Source organism: Ictidomys tridecemlineatus, chromosome 1 (assembly GCF_052094955.1).
Source record: "Ictidomys tridecemlineatus isolate mIctTri1 chromosome 1, mIctTri1.hap1, whole genome shotgun sequence".
In the NCBI taxonomy this organism is placed as follows: Eukaryota; Metazoa; Chordata; class Mammalia; order Rodentia; family Sciuridae; genus Ictidomys; species Ictidomys tridecemlineatus.
Genome location: NC_135477.1, coordinates 254,375,296 through 254,397,740, shown reverse-complemented (window position 1 = coordinate 254,397,740; position 22,445 = coordinate 254,375,296). Strand labels below are relative to the sequence as shown.

The 22,445-nt window shown below is 49.0% G+C and overlaps 1 protein-coding gene across 12 annotated transcripts in view; it reads right to left on the bottom strand.

Annotated features, from left to right (window-relative positions):
* Positions 1–3,152: 3,152 nt before the first annotated feature.
* Positions 3,153–22,445, bottom strand: part of Ctnnd2 (catenin delta 2) — an 849,641-nt gene continuing 830,348 nt past the window's right edge. For all 12 annotated transcript variants that reach the window (XM_078018082.1, XM_078018095.1, XM_078018091.1 and 9 more), the window contains 3 exons: positions 19,570–19,701; positions 13,517–13,590; positions 3,153–4,312 (listed from right to left, as the gene is read on the bottom strand). In XM_078018082.1, coding sequence (XP_077874208.1) covers positions 4,052–4,312; positions 13,517–13,590; positions 19,570–19,701 — 467 coding nt within the window. In that variant the 3' untranslated portion in view covers positions 3,153–4,051. The remainder of the gene's footprint in view (positions 4,313–13,516; positions 13,591–19,569; positions 19,702–22,445) is intronic.

The following is a 22,445-nucleotide window of genomic DNA, read 5'->3' as shown; positions in this document are numbered from 1 at the left end:
GTTGGAGATTATCTCTAGGAGCTAAAGGAGACCTTGGAAACCCACAAGTCCAGTTCTTATTCAGTTCGTAGACCAGTTCACGGGTGTGAAACTCTTGGGCAAACTAAACTCAAGTTTTCAGATTTTTAAAGGCCATCAGTCATTCACCCATAAATTCCATAACACCCCAACACCCCAGCAGAGTCTGGGCAGCACCGGGTGCTCAAGCACACAGTGTGTGACAAATAACTGAGCAGCCACACTAAGTATGATGAACAAAGACCACAGAGGGCTTGCAGCCAGAGCAGAGCGGGTTTTGCCACCAAGCCAGTTGTGAAATGTTATTTGGGATATTTGAGAGAGCCAGGTTACAGGCCGATCAGATGGTCATGAGTTTGGTCTTGATGAGCTGGTTGCTTGACCTGCATTTCAGCTCTGCTGTCCTGACCACACTGGGAAGGAAAGTGTCTCGGGTGGGGCCTGGGAGAGCATGTTTCCCCAGGGAACTCTGCCAGGTATCAGCGGGCTCCGGTCTGGGATATGCAGTCCTAAAACACCATGTGCCCCTGTTGCTTGGCGTTCCTCCTCTCTGTGTCAGACAGATGTTCCGTCATTCAGTCAGCTGGTGAGCTGAGGTGTCCATAACCCACTGGGCTTGGCCTTCTCCTGCTATCTGAGCTGAGCTGAGCTGATCATTCTGAGTTTTCATATTTGGCTGGTGAGAGACCGTGGCAGTCTGGAGCAACACTTTTGCAAACAGATATTTTTCAGGCAGTACTTAATGTTATTTCCCCACACCAACGTGGGGGGTCTTCAGATCTTATGGCCCAGGGGCACAGCTTCTAGGAAGAAGGGGGATAGTATCAGACACTAAGGAAGAGTTCAAGTGGAGAAACCAGACAGACCAAAGACATTGAGTATTTTGGTGGTTATTGATATATACTTCATCTTTATTTGTTATCCAGTTTAAATGCTGCTTTTATCTTATTATTATTTCTTTAAGAGCAGCTTTCCATAATGTGAGCCTTATCAAGATGAACAGGTCATCACTGGCTAACCTTCACCTAGGTCAGCGCCAGTAAGATATGACCTCTGAGTCACCCTAATTCTTAGAAAATTGATATTTTATTGTTTAACCCATAACTGTTAACGAGGACTGAAATATGAGTGCATGGTATTGCAGCTGAATCAGGATTAAAAGATCTTATTTGTAAGTGTTAATTCTATTTATAATGGTGTAGTCTAAGTGCTCCTTTATCAGACTGTGGTGATTAGCTTTTCCTACGTTCATGTCTGGGCTTACATCCTGTTACGTGCCCTGGGTGTATTTAGTATCTACCATAAGGGACTGAATAGAAGAAGAAGTTGTGCTAGCTTAAAAATACCATTTCCATCTCAAAAGGGTGACCCAGGGTCTGGAGGCTCTGTAGACCCAAGAAGCAGACACCTGGGGGAGGTGTCTTACTTGCTCATCAGCACAGTGAAAGCCAACCCATGGTTCCTTGCCACTTGAGGCTTTTAATCAATACATATCTTATATTTCACTAGCTGATCAACCTTATTTACCAAGGGAGACTGTGGGGCTTCAGGCCATGTTACTGTTCAGATAAGACCCATCTATCTAGTTGGTTATTTATCCATCATCTCCCTCCCTCCCTGCCTGTCTCCCTCCCTCCCTTCCTTCCTGCTCATTTATCAGCTATCTTTTGCCTTCTGCTTACCTACCTATCATCTATCTCTGTGTATTTATGAAAAGGAAAAAAAAGGATTGGCTTGAGTAACTACGCACACTTCAATTTCCTTCTCCTCCTTACAGCTGGATCCCAGAGGTTCGTGGATGAATCAGTTCATCACAGTCTGGTATCATATGCCCTCAAAGAAATACAGACAGCAAAGGCATCTTTGGTCTTCAAGAATTGCTAATGTGGGCCATCCACTAAGACCCAAAGTCATTTAAAAAAATTTTGCAAGTTCCTGCTAGGAGGAGGACTGTGTTAGCACATCATTAGTTTTCCCTGCACATCTCTCAGCAAGAACTGCATCCTCCTGTTTACTTTTGAAAGGTTAAACCAGCTATTGGTTGTGGATAAGTAACGTCTATACCACACTCTGCCTTGATGAACCTGCATTTCACTCTACAACTCAGATGAAGACCAAGCTCTGTCTTTAATGCTAATCTTTCTCTCTCTCTAGAAGGAGGGGTGGGAGCATTTCTTTGAGGAAACCCAGAAACCTGGAGTCCTACAGTAAACAAAGCTTCAAGGTCCAACACCTAGGTAATTTTTAGGAAATTCATATGTAATTTTCTGTCTGCTGCTCTATTCTGAAAGTTAACATTTCCAAAAAGAGGCACAAATGAAGTATATTTGGATTACTGTTAAATTTGGAGCAAGAACCACGACTTCAGACTTTGAGCTGAATTAATCTATGTGGCGTGAAGGGCAGTCAGTTTTAAAGGAAGATGGCAGCCAATTTCTTTTGTTATTTATTTTTTTATTTTTTCCAAGAACAGTTAACATTTACTAGGCACCTATTGGCCTCAGTCACTTGCATCTAAAGAGCGAAGCTAATTCACCCACAGCCCGTGTTCTTTGAAATGGTTAGCCTTATTTCTTAGCTCTGTTAACCACTAGTCTAACATTAGCTTCAAGTTCAATTTTAATCATCTACCCCGTAATTGTCTACTGCTCCCTGCCACGAACAAAAAGTTTAGGGGGGAATAAGGCGAGCAGTTTACATTTTCTGTGGACACTTCAAGTAATTGGCCCCAAAGTGAAATTATCGATTGGCCATGGTTTGTAGTGTTCTGAGGGCGTAAAACGTGGAAGGAAATTGACCTGTAGAAAGAGTTGGTATCCAAGAATGTGTGAACGTGTGAAAATCCTATAACTTCACTTCAACTGGCCTAATATCCTGAGTCACTAGATGGTCAGAAGAATAGATACAGTACGAAAGGAACAAACCAATGTACATTGATACTAAAAACCAAAAACAAAGTCTGCACAAATGAACAGCAAATGAAATCGCTTCTATCCAAATAAGATCTCACACAGGTCATTTTTTTCCCTACGTACATGGACATACACACACCCACACACTCACAGACGCACAGCAAGGATGCGTATTTTTTGTAAGCTAGGTCCTTGGAAATAGACATTCTTAGCAAATATGGATGACAGATCAATTGTAATTTATTTTCTTTTTAACACTGTATCATCATAAAGAAAACTGGTATAAATGAAAAAATCTATTTCAAATATCTACATCTAAAATTTTAGGCAGTGGAAAAGCACTTTGTTGACAAGGAGAGTGGAATGATGGATGTTAATCGTCAGGAACTGCTGAATGCCTCGTTAGTTGCCACAAACAAATTCACATATCAGAACGAACAATACTGCTAAATATTCCTTTTTTTCCTTTTTTTTTTGTTTTTTTGTTTTTTGTTAAAACATACTGGGAGAAAGAAAAGAAAAGAAAAACTGGAAATCCATACATCTTTCAAAAGTTTGAAATTGAAGCAATATTTAGAACCATAGATGAGGAAACACGGTGGCATTGGTGTAATATACACAATGCGCTCTTCTTCTTTAATCTGTAATGTACATCAAATACTTTACAACAATGCATTAACAAAAGGCAAGAAACATCTTGCTATACAGAGGAACCCCAATGCAACTTGAAGCCTAGAGTCACAACGGATGAAGAGAGTAAACAAAGCGTGAGAAGCCGTCCCCCATAAGTGTGTAAACTCTTCTGTGTCTTGTGCTTAACTAACCTCCACGCCCCGCCACCGGCCCTCTCCTCCCTCCTTCCTCTGCCGCCTTCCACATAAAGCACTCTTTAAGCCCTACAGCTCAGACTAGAACGGTGTGGCCCGTTGTCGTGTTTAGGATCTACCGATTGCCGAGTTAACGTTTGATTCGTTTAGCTTTCTAAAATAGCTCTTAATATTCCCTTACTGGTTATCACAGCCTTCCTATGGAACAGGCTTGAACAAACTAAATTTGCAGGGTGGGGAGAAATGTCTCGTGGTGTCTGCATGCACATGCACTGCTCCGGGCGCCTGGCCGGCTCACACCCAGGAGTCGGGCGAGGCCGGGTAGTGGCTCGTTTCATAGTTCAGTTCGCTGTAGGGACGGGCTGCCGAGTAGAAGTCGACGTAGTTGCCCGTGGACTTGAGGCCCAGGTGCATGGTGTACTCGCTGGCCGGAGGGCGGTGGTGGACCTGGTCCTCAAAGAAGGACTCGTCGTAATTCCTCGTGGAGTTCTGAAACGGCTGGTAGGCCTCGTAATCCTTTCTGCTGGGCTCTTGGGGGACTGGTTGTGCTGAACCCTGTGAGGGCAGAGGGGACAGCCAGGCTGGGTTAACTCATTTCCACCAGCTCCCTCCCGCCAAGCCACTCCACCCGGCCTCGGAGAAAAGCCCACTCCGTGCTGGGCATTCACCCGTGAGCATTCTCCCAAGGCTGCCACCTGTGCTTTTTTTTTTAAGAAAAAAAATTAAATTGATCATAATTATGGGTGAGCTGGAATGACTGTACAGATACACAACAAGCCAGGATCAAATCGGTGCAATGAGTCTTTCTGTCTCCTCCAACATTTATCATTTATCTGTGCTGGGAACCTTTGAACCGCCCTCCTTATAAAATATATGGAATGTGCTGTGTCCTGGGGTCACCCTGCGGTGTTGCAGAACACCGTGCTATTCCTCCCCTGTAACTGGATTCTGGAGCACGTTATCCACCTCCCTCCCGCCCCTCCTCTTTCTCCCTTCCTAGTCTCCAGGGACCACTGTTGTACTCTCTGCATCCACTCTTCCAGGCATGAGTGAGAACCTGGGGCACTCGCCCTTCTGTGTCAGCTTTTTTGACCCAACACAGAATCGTCCCGTTCCAACCCTGCTGCTGCAGATGACAGGAGGCGGTTTTCTGTGTGGCTGAATAATATGCTCCCGTGCACATATATCACAGTTTCAGAACGGGTTCTTGGGTCCACACGTTATCCTTCTGCGTACTCCTCTCTCTCTCATTGTTATTGTGGCAAAGTTGACACAACATAAAACTGGCCCTTGTGAACAGGCTGGAGTGCCCGGCTCAGGGCTGTTGGGCAGCCACCCCCCCATCCCCTCCAACTTCCTCCCCACCCCACACAGGCTCGCTGGCACTCACTAAGCACAACCCACCTCCTCCCCCACCCCTGGCACACACATTCTACTCTCTCTCTCTCTCTGAATTCCCTGCTCCAGAGCTCTGGTCAATGGAGTTGTACAGGATCAGTTGTTGTGTGTCCAGCCTGTTCACGCAGCATAATGTGTTCATGGTTCATTCATGTTGTAACATGTGCCAGGATGTCCCTGCTTTGTATGTTGAGATTCCCTTCTAGGGACAACCCATGTTTGGCTCATCTTTCCTCCATCCATGGACACTGGGGATCTTCCCACCTTCTGGCTCTTGGGAGTGAGGCTGTGAGGATCATGGTACACCAGGGTCTATGGGTCCCTGCTTCTGGTTCTCCTGGGTCAGCACCCGGCAGTGGGCCAAAGGGTAATTCTTTCAGGGAGACGTCACACTGTCTGCCATAGTGGCCACACCATTTTACTAGCTAACCTTTTAAAATGAAAGTGGTGTAGACCAGAGCTAGAGAACACATGGACTTGACTTTCATCTTTTCTGCATTTTCTGGTATCACACTCAGGTACTGCCATCTCCAGGAGACGTGAAGATGCACAAGGTCTAATGGCCACTCAGGAATCTTCCCTCCAGTGTAGAGGACCATCATCAACATGCTTCTGAGTCCTGTGTGCACACGGGGGACTGAGGCTTCCCTGTGGTTGGGCCACTCCATCACACCTTCCTAGGTGACCAGGGACCACAGCCTTGGATGCACACTCCAAATACTCTGCACTCTGAGGGACAAAATGTTCCCTAACTTGGTGCTATCAAGAACTGGTGGGCTCAAGTATGCTGGGTGATGAAGCCTTGGATTAGCAGGGAGGGGTCTTCACAATTGTCTGGTTCCCCCTGGGCCACCTCAATACCCCCCTAGGCTTTGCCCTCTGCACATTACTGTTTGATGTATGGCCTAGGAACATTCAGGGATTACAGGAGCCTAGGAGATACATGAAAGTCAAGAGTCAGTTCCTCTGCTTGGCTGTAGGGAGAGTGAGACCCAGCGTGTTCATGGGCTGATAATATATTTACTACCTGGGGACAGAACGAGCCTTTCCCTTCTGACTGGCTCTGGGGTTCCTCTCGAAGTCCCTGCCCCCAAGGGACTTCGAGAGGAACCCCAGGACCCCTCAAGGTGTGGGGTAAGGGAGACCCTCATAGCTAGTGCATAATGCAGGGATGCACCAGCTCTGCTACTGCAGTCACGGGGAAGGAGGTCTGGTTTCAATTAAAACACTCTTAAAAATACAGTTAGATCACTTTCCAGCATTCGGTAATTTCCTATTAATTTAACTAAGGTTCAGCATGGAAACACCCTCTAGAAATTGGTCTCAGTTAGTAAATAATGATTTGCAATTAGCACGTTGTGTATGAGTGAATGTCTCTAATGGCCCGCACATATTTCTTCTCTCAAGGAAGTGAAACTCCCTCTTTTATATGTAATTGATTTATGTTAGTAATCGACCTGCTCTTCTAAGAAGCAGTGAGCTTCGTCACAGAAGTGCTCAGAACGTCCACATGTCTAGTCAGTGGTGGCGGAATGCATGAGAAAGTCCAGAAGTCCATAGAGCACAAACCATGGTTAGCCCAAGAGCCTGGAGAGGAGGGGGACATTTGGAAATAATCTACAACACCTGCTCTGACCACACAGACTGTGTGCATAGGCACCAGTGACCTGGGCTACTCCACCAAGAGCTGTGCCTCTGTGGACCTTCTCCACCCCACTTGGGTGCAGCTGTCTGAGCACGGAGGACAGCAGGCTTACAGGTGGGAGGTTAGAAAACTCACACAGAAGGACACCAGAATTCACTGTTTCTATTCAGTAGGTACCATCTTCCACATTTAACAAATTCTGTTTTGTTTACTCTTCAAAGGGCAATAAATGTACATGTATATGTCTACCTACATTGATATCATCCATCCATCCATCCACCCATCCATCATCCATCCATCCACCCACTCATCCATCCATCCACCCATCCATCCATCCACCCACTCATCCATCCATCCACCCACTCATCCATCCATCCACCCATCCATCCACCCATCCATCCATTCATCCACCCACCCACCCATCCATCCATCCATCCATCCACCTATCCATCCATCCACCCATCCATCCACCCATCCATCCATCCATCCATCCATCCACCCATCCATCCATCCATCCACTCATCCATCCATCCATCCACCCATCCATCCATCCAACCACCCATCCATCCATCCATCCACCCATCCATCCATCCATCCACCTATCCATCCATCCATCCATCCATCCATCCACCCATCCATCCACCCATCCATCCATCCATCCACCCATCCATCCATCCACCCACTCATCCATCCATCCACCTATCCATCCATCCATCCATCCATCCATCCATCCACCTATCCATCCATCCATCCATCCATCCACCCATCCATCCACCCATCCATCCATCCACCCATCCATCCATCCACCCACTCATCCATCCATCCACCTATCCACCTATCCATCCATCCATCCATCCATCCACCCATCCATCCATCCATCCATCCATCCATCCATCCATCCATCCACCCATCCATCCATCCATCCACTCATCCATCCATCCATCCACCCATCCATCCATCCATCCACCCATCCATCCATCCATCCATCCATCCATCCATCCACCCATCCATCCACCCATCCATCCATCCATCCACCCATCCATCCATCCACCCACCCATCCATCCATCCACCTATCCATCCATCCATCCATCCATCCACCCATCCATCCACCCATCCATCCATCCATCCACCCATCCATCCATCCACCCACTCATCCATCCATCCACCTATCCATCTATCCATCCATCCATCCATCCATCCACCCATCCATCCATCCATCCATCCATCCACCCATCCATCCATCCATCCACCCATCCATCCATCTCTAATTATAGGAGAGGAAACTGAGGTTCAGAGTCATTAAGCAGCTTCTCTAGACACCATGGCGAGTGAGGCTGCGGAGCTGGCATTTGAACATATGCCTGGTCACTCTAAGGTCTATGCTCTCTTTGTGCCAGTAGAGTTTCCACAAAGTCATGGTGGCCAACCTTGGAGGGCTGTCCTCACGGAGCTGATTCCAGACCCTGTGATAAGCAAGGAGGTCAGTGGACATAGGCCAAGGAGAAGTGTGTCTTGTGCTGGTCATGGCCTCCCGAGGGCACTGCTGGAGACAGGGGGGACCTCAGGGGAAGTCACTCATGAGGCTGCATCTGCTGCTTAGTCATTTCCAGGGTCAACGTGTTGTCACGTTCTCTGGTTGGGGCACATTTGAGAGTTGGGTATGACTTATTATCTGAAGCACTTCCCTTCTTCAGTTCACCTGTGTTATTCATAAAGTCCCACATCAACCCCTTCTAAGGCTGTGCTGAGTGCACAGGTCAACAAACTACTTAGGATGGGTGGTGGGTGGCACTGCTGCGTTTGGAGGGACTGAACTGCTCCCTGGCCTGGTGGGAGGAATGTTGGCTGGTGGAACACATCCATAGTGGAAAAATGTTGGCTGAATTTTACAATTTTCCCTAAGGAAATAAATATCTAAATGTGTTAAAAATTTGGCAGATGAGATGCTCTCAAATATAAGCCCACCCCCAGAAAAGAGCTAAAAATACATGCATCAAAAATATCGTGCAGTTTGCATAAACTGGATTCTATGAAGGAAGGAGGACGACCCTATGCAGTGGTGGAAATTTCTAAATGTGAGTGTCTGCTGTGGTGCAGAGAAGCCTGGCTCACCCAAGGATCTGACGCTGTGGCTGGCTTGCCCTCGGGCAGCATCCTCTCCAGGAAGGGGAGGTGTGGCCAGCTCACGTGGGGCTGGGGGGGCCCATGCTCTTTGTGCTTGTGCTGTGACTCCTGTTCTTGTAAGGCCATCTTCGCGCCACTTTCCCCTCACCTAGTAGAATGTCTAATACAAATTATGGAGCTTGGTTTCAAAGCCCTCTCGACTCTGCTAGCACTAGAACACAAGACTTCTTCGTGGTTGCTCCTCGCCACATCATCCAATGTTCTGGTCTGGATGTGCTCTGTCCCACCAAGGGTCATGTGCTGGAAGCTCGGTCATCAGTGGGGTATTGTTGAGTTGGTGGAACCTCAAGAGTTGGGGCCTAGTGGGAGACAAGTGGGTCTTGGAGGCACCACCTTGGAGGAGATTAATGCTGGTCTTCCAGACTAAATTTGTGTGGTTGAGAATGGGGCTTTATAAAGTGAAGCCACACCATGGGCTGGGCCTCATTTGGATGCAGTCATTTTCCCTTTGTGCTTCTCTGCCAGGTTGTAATGCAACCGAGGGGATCTCACCAGAGGCTGGAACAGATGGGGCCTCTTGCTCTTGGACTTTCAGCCTCCCAAACTGGTATTTAAATAAACCTCTTTTCTTTATACACAACTCAGACTCAGGTATTTTGTTATAACTACAGAAAACAGACTCATACAGCCAGCAAACGGGATTTATTTTGAACACAAGGGAAATATCTGCCCATAAAAGTTCTTCAAACTTTTCCATACTGGGAAATATGAAGAGTCAGAGTATTAACAAAGGAGGCCACATGGTAATCTCAGTGGTTTGCAAAGGGTGGTCCCAGCAGCATCAGCATCACTCCCTGGGAGCTTGTTCAAAGGGCAAATTATCAGGCCTACTCCAAACCTATTGAATTAGAAACTCTGGGGTTGGAGCTCAGCAATCAGTATTTTAACATCCCTTAGGGGAATTCAAATTCCCAAATTTGAGAACCAAATTGGCAGAGAAGAGGGAAAAATGGAATGAGGCAGAAAAACCAGGTTGAGTCTTTGCCTTTTCCTAGCTGAATGACGGAAGTCAAAACTTATCCTCCTTAAATCTCAATTTCCTCATCTCCGGGGGCACTACTACCTGACAGTGGGACTGAGGACACACGGACACATGGACACACACACACACACACACACACACACACACACACACACACACACACTCACAAACTAACTCAAGATGCTGGTTTTGTTACAAGCAAAACACAAATCCCTTTGCTTCTCGTTTACAACAAAAGGCCCACTGCCGGCCACATACATAAAGTTAAATAAGGCGCTTCTCTTTATAAGCATGGGATAGACTGGCAGAAACTCAACAGGACTTTCAGAGAATACAAGTGGTCAACTCTTACAACGGTGCCTGTGACCCACAGACCCCGGACGTGAACCTGGGGCCACCAACTTTATTCTACAGGATTAGTTGTTTCTTCTAGGAGTCCTTAAGCTCTGAATTTGCTGATGTGTAAGTGGGGTTCCAGGTGGTCACAGGGCAGAGCAGAGCTGGCTCCTCCCCCTGGGTCACGGGGGATGCCCTGTCCCCCATCAGACTTGGCCATGCCTCCAGAGCTGCTGCCCTGTTCTCAGCCCTCAGAATCCTTGGCCTCCTCTCGGAGGTCATCTCCTCTAGAAGGCTGGCTGCTTCCAGCCTCCTCTGTGAGGCTCCTGAGGGGAGCTAACCCTCAACAAACTCCAGAACATTCCTCCCAGTCAGGCGAAAAGTGGAGAGGTCACTCTGTCCAGGAAAGCTCCTAAAATGAAGGCCTTCCACTTGGAAATGGCTGGCCCTACCCACCTGAGGGTCCAATCATGGACCCTGTCTACAGGGCGTCTCTTACCCGACTGGAGGCCTCAAGAGGGGAAGCTCCACATAAGACAGACTCACTCGGTAACGGAGTCCCCGTAAGCACGGCATTTGATTCTCTTTTCCAGGCTCACTGGAGTGTGACAGTGATTTTTAGGGGGTAAGAGCTCTCTGGTGGATATTTTAAAATGCTGCCTCGTATTAGAATTTGACGGACAGCCATCTGCCCCTTCCCTTTGCTGCCCTGCTCAGGAACAACGAGGGCACGGAGCTGTGACCACCAGACTCAGCTCTGGGAGGGATCCCCCTGTGGTCAGCAGCTGTGGTGCTCAGGTTCCTCCCGGGTGCGGGCAGGGGGTTCAGCACATTCACCAGAACCTCTGGGCCTGCAGGCTTCACCCTGAGATGGACGTCTGGGCAGTGCTGGGGAGAGGCTACACTGGACTGGCTCCCTCCACTGCAGGACGCCATCTTAGCCCATCAGTTCTAATTGGCATAAGGGCCCAGAATATTCTTAAGAAGGTGTCCCTTGGGGCAGTTATGGCTTGTCCCTACGTCTAGATAGCAGGCAGTCTCTGGAACCCTCTGTAGCCACATCCTGAGGCACCCAGGACTCCTGGGCCACACCAGGGTGCTTTTTCATTGCCAAGAGTGTGGGATTCCAGGGAAGGCGGGTGTGGAATTCACTGGTTCTGCTGACGAGCTTCTCTGTACCCTGGGAACTAAAGACTAACCTTACACTCTCGAATGCAAAATCAGAGTCCTAGTGCCTCCCGACAGGTCTCCCTAAGAGCTAGAGACAGTCTGCTCACTGCGCTGACAGAATTTTGCAGTATTCGCTATAAGAAAAGTGGTTGCTTTCCATAGACGGAGGCGGCATTCCCAGACATTTTGTTTCTGTTTTCCTTTATGCTCAGGCAGGTACGTTGGCATGTGTGCAATGGTGAGCCACGCTGGTGACCACGTCTAGTGCTCATGACCGATTTATTTATTTGTTGGCTTCTTTGCTTTTACTAAAGACCAGAACTTAAGGGAGGCCGGTTAGCTGTTAGCAATGTGTCAGGAGGGTGCAGGGCCATTGCATTCACCAGGGGGTCACGCACAACACCAGATGTCTTCCAGAATGATTGCAGTTGGATGGAAAATTGAGGGTGAGAGGCTAACTCCTCTGCTGATGGTCATATCTCCTGCTGATGTCTGATTAGAGGAAAAAATGACTTAAGGTCAAGGAGACAGCCTGGTGTTCTTCTTTCCCACCCAAGTGGTTCTGCTGAGGACATCTGCACCTGCTTGAAGGGGGAGATGCTACCCTACACGGTGCTGGGATACTGTTCCAAACCTACACATTTCCCTTCCATGCTTCCTTTATCTGGCTACTGGTACATGGCTTTCAGGCTCATCTTCTTAACTTAACTTTCCCGAAGTGTGGCAGGAACATAAGACATGAGCAGAAACGGTTCCTATTGACAGTTCTTAAGAGCAACCAGCTATGGGGGGTCGGTCTTGCTGTGAGGCCCACCAAGGGAGGGAGAGAGAGGTTGTCAATCAAATACGAGGCACAAGCTTTGCCCCTTTGCTTTCATAGTTCCTGCAGAACTCCAGGAAAAAATGAATGTTTCAATGAATGTTTCAATGAATGTTTGCTGAAAAAAAACAAACACCTACAGATTCATATTAGTTCAGGGTCTATAATTCAGAGCTCCTAAAACAAGGAATGTTCACACAAATCACTGGGGCATCTTATTAGAATGCGGCTCTCCTGCAGAAGATCTGGAATGGGTTAAGGCACCAGAGAAGACCCTGTTCTGCACTTGTAATGAGCTCCCAGGTGGTGCAGATTATGCTGTTCCTCAACTAGACTTTGCTCAGCAAGGCATGTTCAGTGCTTTCTATTTGGTTGTTTAGACTGAACTTGATGTTTCTGTGTTATTGGTAACTAGCATGTGTAATGAATGTTTTCTTCCTAATTAGAGTTGGCTCTGTTACAGGAGCTATTCAATTCCTGCCCAGAAATTAGGCAGTTTCTGTTTAGCCAATGACACCTTACACTTATCTACTGGGGATTTTCTTTTAGCTTTATACCTATATTAGTCTGGTGTCTGTTACTGTAATGAAACACCTGAAGCTGGGTAATGTTACAAAGAAAAGAGGCTTATTTATCTCACAGTTCTGGAGGCATGTTGTTGGTACTGGCCTGGCTCTGGTGAGGACCACATGGTGGATAGTATGACAATGGTTGGAGAACATGTGTGAGAGGGATCACGTGAAGAAACAGGAAGCCCAAGGAGGAGAGGGCTTGGTTTAAAACAACTTGCTCTTGAGAGAACTAACTTCAGATCCCATGAGAACCACCTTCATCACTTATGAGGGTCTCAATGACCTTCCATTAGGCTCTACCTCTTAAGGCCCCACCACCTCAATGCCGCCATCCAGAGGACCCAGCCTCCTGCACAGGAACCCTGGGGACAAGCCACATCCAAGCCCCGCAGCACCACGGTGGAGAACCTGCTTTGCCGGCAGGTCAGGAAGAGCTGCCATGAAATCCCAAGTGGTTTTAGGATCTGAGGCTGTTCTGAGCACTGCGCTGGCCACCCACCTGTCTGCTGTGGCAGGTGTGACAGAGGACATCGGGGACATCTCTCCCGGTCTCTGATGATGTGAGGTGAAAGTTAAGGTCTTAAAGACCCCAGGTGACTTCCCATGAGTCCAATGGGAAAAGACGCACAGAAAGGTGTGGCCTTTACTCACCTGGTTGTGTTTGATGTCCTCGGCGGGCGCACCGTACGAATTCCTGTACAAGGTGGAAATCCCAGTGTTTTGAGCTACAAACAAAAGGAAAAGGAAAGTGTTAGCAAGGAAAGCAGGATCTCAAGCGAGGAATGATGGCTCTCGAGGCCAGTTCACCCCGACAGAGCCGGGCGTCCCGCGAACCGTTCCAAGTAGGAGAGATGCTTTGAGCCTGGACCTCGTTTTACATGGGGAGATGCAGAAAGAGAGCAGGGGTGCTGTCCACACCCCGGGCCCGTGGGCCGCTGGCAACACTGCTCACCGCACAGACAGGGTCAGCGCAGGTGCAGCAGACACGGCGCCACCTCGAGAGCTTTATCGCCTTCTTTTCTGGTGAGAACGGGTAGATAATAGAGGCTCGTCACCTGCCCTGGAGCATGCAGTCTGTATCAGCAGCTTAGTCTTTAGCTGAAGAATGACAAGAATAACATTTCTAACTTGGGCTCACAGAAGTGCTCGGTCATCATCCAGACAGTTCACTTCTCCACAGCCCAAAGGACCAATTGACGGTGCCACCTGAATGTCCCCTGTGCATCTGGGGGGCTGTGGCTTTGAATCCTGCCAGGTGCAGAGATAGGGTCCCCCTGGCTTCTCACCCACTTGTGGTGTGGCCAAAAGGAAGGAGGAGGACCCCCTCCAGCTGCCAGCAGCTTCCACAGGCCGAGAGTGGGTGACGGTGCCCCTCCTTACCCAGAACCCTGAGGCGCAGGCCACAGGCCCCCAGGAGGGGCTCAGGCACTACCATCGGGTACAGCTGATGAAGGATCACGGGGGAAGAAAGCTCAACAAAGTCCGTCTGTCCAGTGTCAGTGGGACATAGAATACTCTGGAAATAAGAAGGGCTTGGCCTTTGTTTCCAGTGATAGACCTAACCTGAACTTTTCTTAAAATTGGGAGCCATCTCGCCACAAAGCCATGAAAATAATTTCGACTTTACTATAAATTACTGCAGATTCTGAACCTGCTTGGAATGCCTGCCCGTGCCTTGAACTCACCCATGCCTGGCTCTCTGACCGGACAGCAGCCCTCTCTGAGGCTCTAATGACCTTCATAGATTCTGATGTTGGGGCCAGCGAAAATGTAAACTACCATTAGTGTGATGCTTGTCAGAGTTCTGTTACCTGTAACCCCCCTTTTTGTGTAACTTTCTGGGCTATAAAGCTGGGCTGCAGGAAAGCTGCTGCTGCTGTCTTGTTCCCGCCGTTTTGGGTGGGAAAGGCAGCCCAGCTGGTCAAAATAATAAGCTTGCTTTAATTTGATTTTAATTGGAGTCAGTGGTCTTTTCTTGCATCCTGGTCTAACACCAGGGTCCAAGGGATAATGAAATCCATCGCACGGCCCCTGCTCTCTCAGAGACCAGGCTGCTGTAGGGAGGCCCAGCCCTGCTCAGCCTATCCAGGTTCAAGTTCATTGTCACCCGTGATGGTTACCCACAGGCCCACGGTAACTGTGCAGTAACCTCCTCTTGGAAAATTCTGCTCAGGAAGCGAGGGTGAGAGCACAACTTCGACTTCAAAGACAACTCTGCCGTCCTCTCTGGGTGAATGCACATCACTCCTCTCTCCCTGGACACTAAATCCCCCGATGGCCCAGCTTCCTGTCCCCCAGTCTGCTCCTCCCAGCCCCCAGGGAGAGCACTGTTGGGCAGATTGATTACGTCACTCCCTCTGCTTATCCATACCCGGTGCTCTCCACTCGAGACGCTCTCCTTCCTGGTCCACGAGGTTCCGCGTGATCTTCCCCAGCTGACCTCCCGCGGCATCTCTCCCTTCTCTAGTAACGCGGCCCTGGCTGCCCGTCCCTCCTGGCTCAGTGGAGTGAGCCCAGCTTGTTCAGCTTCGGGGAGACGGTACTCCATCTTCCTCTAGGAATTACCTCCCCCAGACTCCGGCTGCCTCTTGCTATTTAGGTGTCACCTTGTTGCCCAGGGCAGGTAAGGACCCTCCCACCTGGCGTCCCCCATCTCTCTGCTCCAGTGAGGGAGTCCCTTCATGCCTCTCAACATCTGCAGTGATCCTGCTGGTGACTGTCCCCTGATGACCTCGCACATTGCCTGCCTGTGCCCACCAGCGCAGAAGCCCACGTGGGGGATAGAGACAGTAGTGTTCTCACCATTGTCCACGCCCCCGGAGCCTGGCACAGCGTGTGGCCTCAGGGGACACTCCCAGAGCAAGGGCTCAATCTGCTGATGGATGAAGAGAGGCACAAACCGCGGGTCAGCGCTGTCAGAGCTCTGATCCCCGACAGAAAACGTCCCTCCAAACTGACACTGAGACGCCTGGACGGGGCAGAGGGGAGGACAAAGCCTCTGTCCTGGTCGAGCCGCGGCCTCCCTTCCTACTAGATTTGTGGTTTCTGAGTGAAAGCTATCCCTCCTGGAAGTTCTGCTCCACTCTTGGCCCACTCCCTGTTGAGACGGGACTGTGTGGCTGAAGGGCCCTCAGGAAGCAGAGGTCTCCAGGCGGCCGTGCAAGGACCTTCAGAGGTGAAATGCTGGGTTATGAGAGCCCGAACCTGATCACACATTCACCCCCTCACTGGGATTAACTGGGAAGGGACTAGGAGGTGTGGGGGGCTGGAGGAGATGAGTCCCCGGGGCAGGCTTTGGGGTTTCTATTTTGTCCCTGGTGAGCAGAGCTGTCTGTCTGTCTGTCTGTCTCTGTCTCTCTCTCTCCTTCCTAACTGCCATATCCTCAGCTGCTTTCTCAGCCACACCTTCCGCCTCGATGTCCTGCCCCACGGTAGGTCCAGAGCCATCGAGTCGGCCAACCACGGACAAAGTAAACTTTCCCTCCTCTGCCTCGTTCTTGCCAGGTCTTTGGTCACAGCGATGCAAAACTGACTTAAACAAACACCTTTTTTTTTTTTTTTGTATCATCCCCCAAACACCCAGCTTCCCACGGAATCAACACATGGAAGATGAGAGGCTTTAAAAGGCGTCAGTGAGAGCCGGGGAGAAGCAGCCCAGACCATCTGATGAAGCGGCACTTGGGACGCTCAGGAGGGAGGGCAGAATCCCGGATCCACTTAAGTCAGGCCAGGAGCTGAGGGACCAGCAGCCCTGCCCTGCGGGGAGCGTCCACACCAGAGCTTGCTCTCAGCGGCCGTGACTGCGAGAAGCAGAGTCCTGCTCGCCTCAGTGAACAGCTGAGCGGGGTCCTGGGCTCCTCAGTGGCAGAGGCACCCAGGATAGAAGACACTTGAAGGGACTTCATCTCAGTGAGACATGAACCCAGAAAGGGGTGGGGGAGTGAGGAACAAAGCCCAGAGGCCTGGCTTTCTGAGAGCTCAGGAGGGAGCTGACAGCTGGGCCAAGGACGACTTTCCTGAACCCAGAGCTTGGTCCCAGGTGGGGAACGGCAGGATGGCCCTGCACTCAAAATTACATGTCCCTTGCATTCATTCTTTTTTTGTTATTAATTTTTAAATTACAATTTTTTTTTTTTTTTGGTGTGGTCCTGGGAATTGAACCCAGGGCACTGCACATGCTAGGCAAGTGCTCTACCACAGAGCTACATCCCCAGTACCCTTGGATTTATTCTTGAATGAGAAAAAGAAAATACTGCTTTTGGTGTGGAGGTCACACAGAAAAATTCAGATTTCATAGGTAAATACTTGAATTATAGGCATTGGTCAAAGGGCTCCGGAGAAGAGCTTGGCAGCTTCTATTCCTGTCTGGAATACGGGCTCCCACCCGGCTGGGTTGAGGACTTATTCACTTGTCTATAAAATAGGATAAACATCACCAGCAGCCTCACTACCAACACCACAGCCTGCCTCCCACCAAGACCATCATCTCCACTAATATCTCCACCAGCGTCACCCTAAACAAGCCTTGCCAACACCATCCCCTCCACCACCCTCATTACCCATCCTCACCTCATCACCAAACCACTCCCCCACCCCCCCACCCTCCCTTCTCAGTGTCTGTTTAGAATTGCATCCTCTGCATCCAGTTTCACGAATGATCTAATACGACCATGCTCTCTTAGTCACCTCCACCAGCATTTTTGTGATGCCAACAACTAGATTTTACATCGGGCCTATTGGCTTCCGAGAAGCTTCCCCTGTCCACACACATTCAATAAAGATCTTAGTGTTATGGGCTTGCTATGTGACTGATCGTGTAGTTTTGAATTGCATTTTTAAGTAAGTTAGAGCAAGGCTGTTTAAGCCTTTAAGTAAGTTTGAAGATTTATGTGTATAAAACTCAATACCAGAGTTGTCCAGACCCCCGCCATTTCCTAGGAAGGCTGAATGTGGGAAACACCAGATTTTATGTTTTATCTTATTAGGTGGGCAGGGCACCATCATATACCATTGGAACTATTTCAGTGTGATCACACCCACCTTTAAAAGCCTTCTGAGTGATTCTACTGGGCCAGAGAGCTAAAGAGCAACACTAAACTTAAATGATGATACTACAATCAATCTCACAACTATTCTTAGAACCATCATCTCAATTTGTTGTCCCAGACTTCTGGCCATGTGGCCACCTGGCACAATAATCATTGCAAACTGAATGGGTCAGGTGAACTAGGTGCCACTACTCATGCAGACTGGTTGGCACCACTTGGATTCTCCACTGAACATCTCCACTCCAGGGACTCAACATTCAGATTCACGGCTTTCTTTGTTCATGTTCGTTTATGACAGGGGCAACATTTATGGGGAAAAACAGAGAAGGAGATTAATAAGCTATGGCCTTGTAATGAGCTCGGTCATCCCACCCAAAGGACATTTCAGGAGTAAACAGGGCGTATCCCTGGGAGGGTCTGCCCGAGGAGGCAGAACGTGGACCTCCGAGTGGGGGTGAAAACATCTGTTTATTATGCTTTTCTTTATGCGGCTGTACAGAGTTAAAGTGGAAAAGACAGCCACTGGGGTAAATACATTTGCTATTAGGAAAATTCATCTTAGCTGTCCTGGGTTTAGAGGACATTTTAATAAATCATCCAATTTGTCTATTCTGCTTCCCTGCAGGTCTGCATGTAAATAATATCAGAGAAATGTGCCCCTGCTTTCAAGATTTCTCTGATAACAGGGTCTTGGTTTAGAATTGCATCCTCTGCGTCCAGTTTTATGAATGATCTAATATAACCATGCTCTCTGAATGCCCTGTTGCTCATGACTGATTTTCAGAGGGACCCATCTCCATGTCTGTGTGGAAAAGAAGCATGTGGGTCCCCTGTTAGAGTCTCTCAGCTCTGAAAGTTAAGTTCTGCTTTTAAAGTATAAACCCCTCTCTAATAATATTCTTTGTCCTGCTTCTTAAAGGAGGACCAGTGGAAAGGAGATTTATGGAAACCCTGGAGAAGGCTGAGTCATACTCCATTGTGTGTATATTCCACAGTTTCTTTACCCATCATCTGTTGAAGGACACTCAGGTTGGTTCCATAGCTTGGCTACTGTGAGCTGAGCTGCTATAAACACTGATGCGGCTGTGTCAGTGTCATATACTGACTTTAAGTCCTTTGGGTATATCCAGGAGTGGGCTCTAATGAAGCTTCCTGGCCATCCACCATGGAATGAGGCAGGCCTCATGACAAGAGGAAACAATGCCTCCTACAGGAGTTCTGGGGGATTCTCTGAAGTTGATCCTCTCCATGCTCCTCCCTCCCCTCCTTTCCTAACCGGCAAGCAGAGCTATAGAGCCACCAGCATCTTGGAATCTCTCCCACCAGGGGTCGTGCCCACAAAGAAGAAACAGGTGTTGACTCTCCCTTCTAATTGGAGGGGATAGGATAAGCTGGGAAGGTGAGAAGGAAACAGTGAGATTAAAAGTGTGTAGAGGACATTTTCTCTCAGTGCTTCCCAGCTCTAAGATGCGCAGTTTTTATATCTTTGCTTAATCTCCTCAGTTCCCGTTTCTGGGAATCACGGCCATCAAGATCTCCAGTGACCCAACAGCCACTTGGTCTTCCTGAGCGGCAAAGCCTGGCGTGCGGCCGAGGTCCCAGCCCCTCCCTGTCCCTGGGTCCCCTGCTCTGAGGAGGAGGTCCCAGGGCACCCACCTGTCATGGTGTCTTTCCTGGAAGTGTGCTCGCCTTTAGTCCCGTGGTAGGTGGCGTTGCTGCTGGTGGACTCGTAGTCCGTCTTCCTTTCCTTGAGGCTGATCATTTCCCGAGGTGAAGCTGGGGCACTTGCTAGATGAAGAAAGGAGAAGGGTGGTCTTTTTGGCATCTCATTCCAAACCATGTCTGCCTTTTCACGAGCAGTTAAGGCCACAAAGACACGGCTCCACCTGGGCCCCCTATCTCTGCGTGGCCTCTTGAGAGTTTTTGGTGATTTTTGCTCTTGAACGTATCACTTTGCCTCACTCTGTGACAACTGGTGAGAGGTGTGGCTTAGAGGCAGGTGTTTAAAAATGACATTCTGGGACCATCTTCCCTGGTAGAGACAGGACCTGCCCGAGGTTGTACATGGCAGTTTTAAGAATGAAGACATGTCTTGCTTTCTTTTTCTTTCCCTTCCTTCCCTCTCTCCCTCTTTCCATTTCTCCTCCCCTCCCCCTTTTTGGCTTTAGCATCCTTAACCCCAAAATTAAAAAATCTGAAGTGCTCCAAAATCAAACACTTTTTCAGTGTTGACATTATACCTAAGGTGAAATATTCCATACCTGATCTCAAGTGATAGGTTGCAGTCAAAACAGATGATTATTCAAAATATTACATAAAATTACCTTCAGGCTATATGTGTAAAGTATATATAAAACATAAATAAATTTCATGTTTGGACTGGAGTCCTATCTCCAAGATATACCATATCTATCTACCTATCTGTCTATCTATCTACCTACCTATCTGTCTTGGGGCCAGGGCCAGAGTATTTCATATTTCTGGATATATACCACAGTGTGTGTGTGTGTGTGTGTGTGTGTGTGTGTGTGTGTGTGTGTATCCAGAAATATGAAATACTCTGGTCCCAAGCATTTTGAACAAAACATATTCAACCTGTACTGATAAGGAAGAATCCATGTTTAGAAACAACGCAGTTTGGTTTAAAGGTTGAGTTGTCGACGTCATCAGAAACTGCTCTCGAGGAAGGCAGAAGAAACGACCGTCCACGTGGGGAGATTTGTGGGGCTGAGATCACCAAGCCCACCAAGCTTCTCTCCAGGTGGCCCAGGGCCAGGGCTGGGAGAGCTTCTGTTCCTGATGGGGTGTCCCTGCTGCAGCTCCTTGGACGATCATCACGTCAGTCCCTCACACATCTAACCCTCCAGCCACTCATTTCCTGTTGGACCCGGGAGTGAGCCGCTACCAAAAGCAGAGGGAAAGTTGAACTGGGAGGCAAAGAAGTGAATCCAAAAGGTCAATTTTTTGTGGGAGCTGGAATGGTTGGTAGCCACCCAGTAGCCCGGCTGGTGCAGAGAGGAGGAGGGAAGGAGCAGCAGCAGGGTGTTCTGTTGGGGACAGTCCTGCTCCCCCCTGTGGGCCATCGGTGTTGCATGCAGGTCTTCTGTAACCCTAATGCAATGCCCCACCATCTTCCTTAACCCAAACACCTGAGAATTTAGGATTCCACCACCTGATCCTGGGCCTGGCTTGTTTGAGTTGTCAGTGAAGGGGCCTCGGAATCCATGCCTGGGGACGGTTGAGGGTAGGACTCCCTGGGAACTCTGATGGCAGGCACCAAGTCTTCTTTGCCAGCGGCCAAGCCCCTTCTCAGCTAACCTGCTTACCTTTCTGCACGTTGTTCACATGTGCAGGGTCCCTGAGCCCCAGCGCAGGGGCTGCCTGCCCCCCATGCACCTCTCTTTTCACTGAATCACTGAATCCTGTTGGTCAGACTATTTATCTTCTGTGTGCAAATCCCTGCTGAGCCCCTGAGAGGTGGAGCTGTGAGCCACTGAGCTTCCTGATCCTGGGAGCTCTCAGCCAGAGAGGAAGTGGGTGCTTCACACCAGAACAAGAGGCACAAGTACTGAAGAGGAGTTCCCTCCCTGAAAATCCCTTGACTTTCTCAAAAACTGATGAAAGCAAAATCAAGGTCATCTCTGCTCATCCTGGGATACCTGGGGGCAAGTGACCCTGGTCTGTTGGGAGAGAGACATGGTGGCTCCCTCATGGAGGGAACAGGAGGTTAAGAGAATAATTTCATAAAACGGGCCCACTGAGCTGACCCCCACCTGCTTTCTTTTCCAAGAGGCAATTTACCTGCAGCCCTGCCTGGCCTCGGTGGACAGGACATGTCACAGTCCTCAGCAAGCTACCTGTTAACTGCAGGAGAAACGCAGGCCTCAGATAATGTTGACGGGAGGAACCCAGGAAAGCTTTGTGACCAGATCCTGAAACTCTGGGAGACAAGGATGGTTCCTCCTAACCATAAAATCTGTAAGAAATCAGAAGGGGTCATCCTGGGCCAAGGAGACCCACAGTTGCCATGACAGCGGGGACTTGAAAGTCTGATGTCAGCCTGCTGTCAGTCAAAAGGGAAGAGGTGGATCTCCGTGGGCTCTCTGGAAACTTCCACGGATCCCCAGTAAAACTGGAGTGCAGGAGAGGCACGTTGTCCCTCTCCTCTCTGAGGACCTACTCTTTCCTTTGAGAGTGTCCCCTTTCGCTTTTCCTATCCCCTCAATCAACTCATTCCTGTTACTCTGAGCAGCAGGTCTGACATCTTTCTGACGTGATCACAAGAATTGGGGTTTGAAGCGGGTCTTCCTGCTGCCTCGGTTTCCCAGAAGGCCACAGCTCTGTAACAGGTGGCTGCATCGTATGTATTAACACTTGGGGTTCTGAAGCGAAAAGGGGGACCTCTGCAAGAACAATGAAGTCCCGGAGAGCCCCTAGCTCAGCTGGGCTTTGTCCATTTCCTGCTGCTTCAGAACGTCAGCTGCTCTGCTCGACTCACCTCCCTCACCCTCTGCTGGAGCCTTACTCACCTC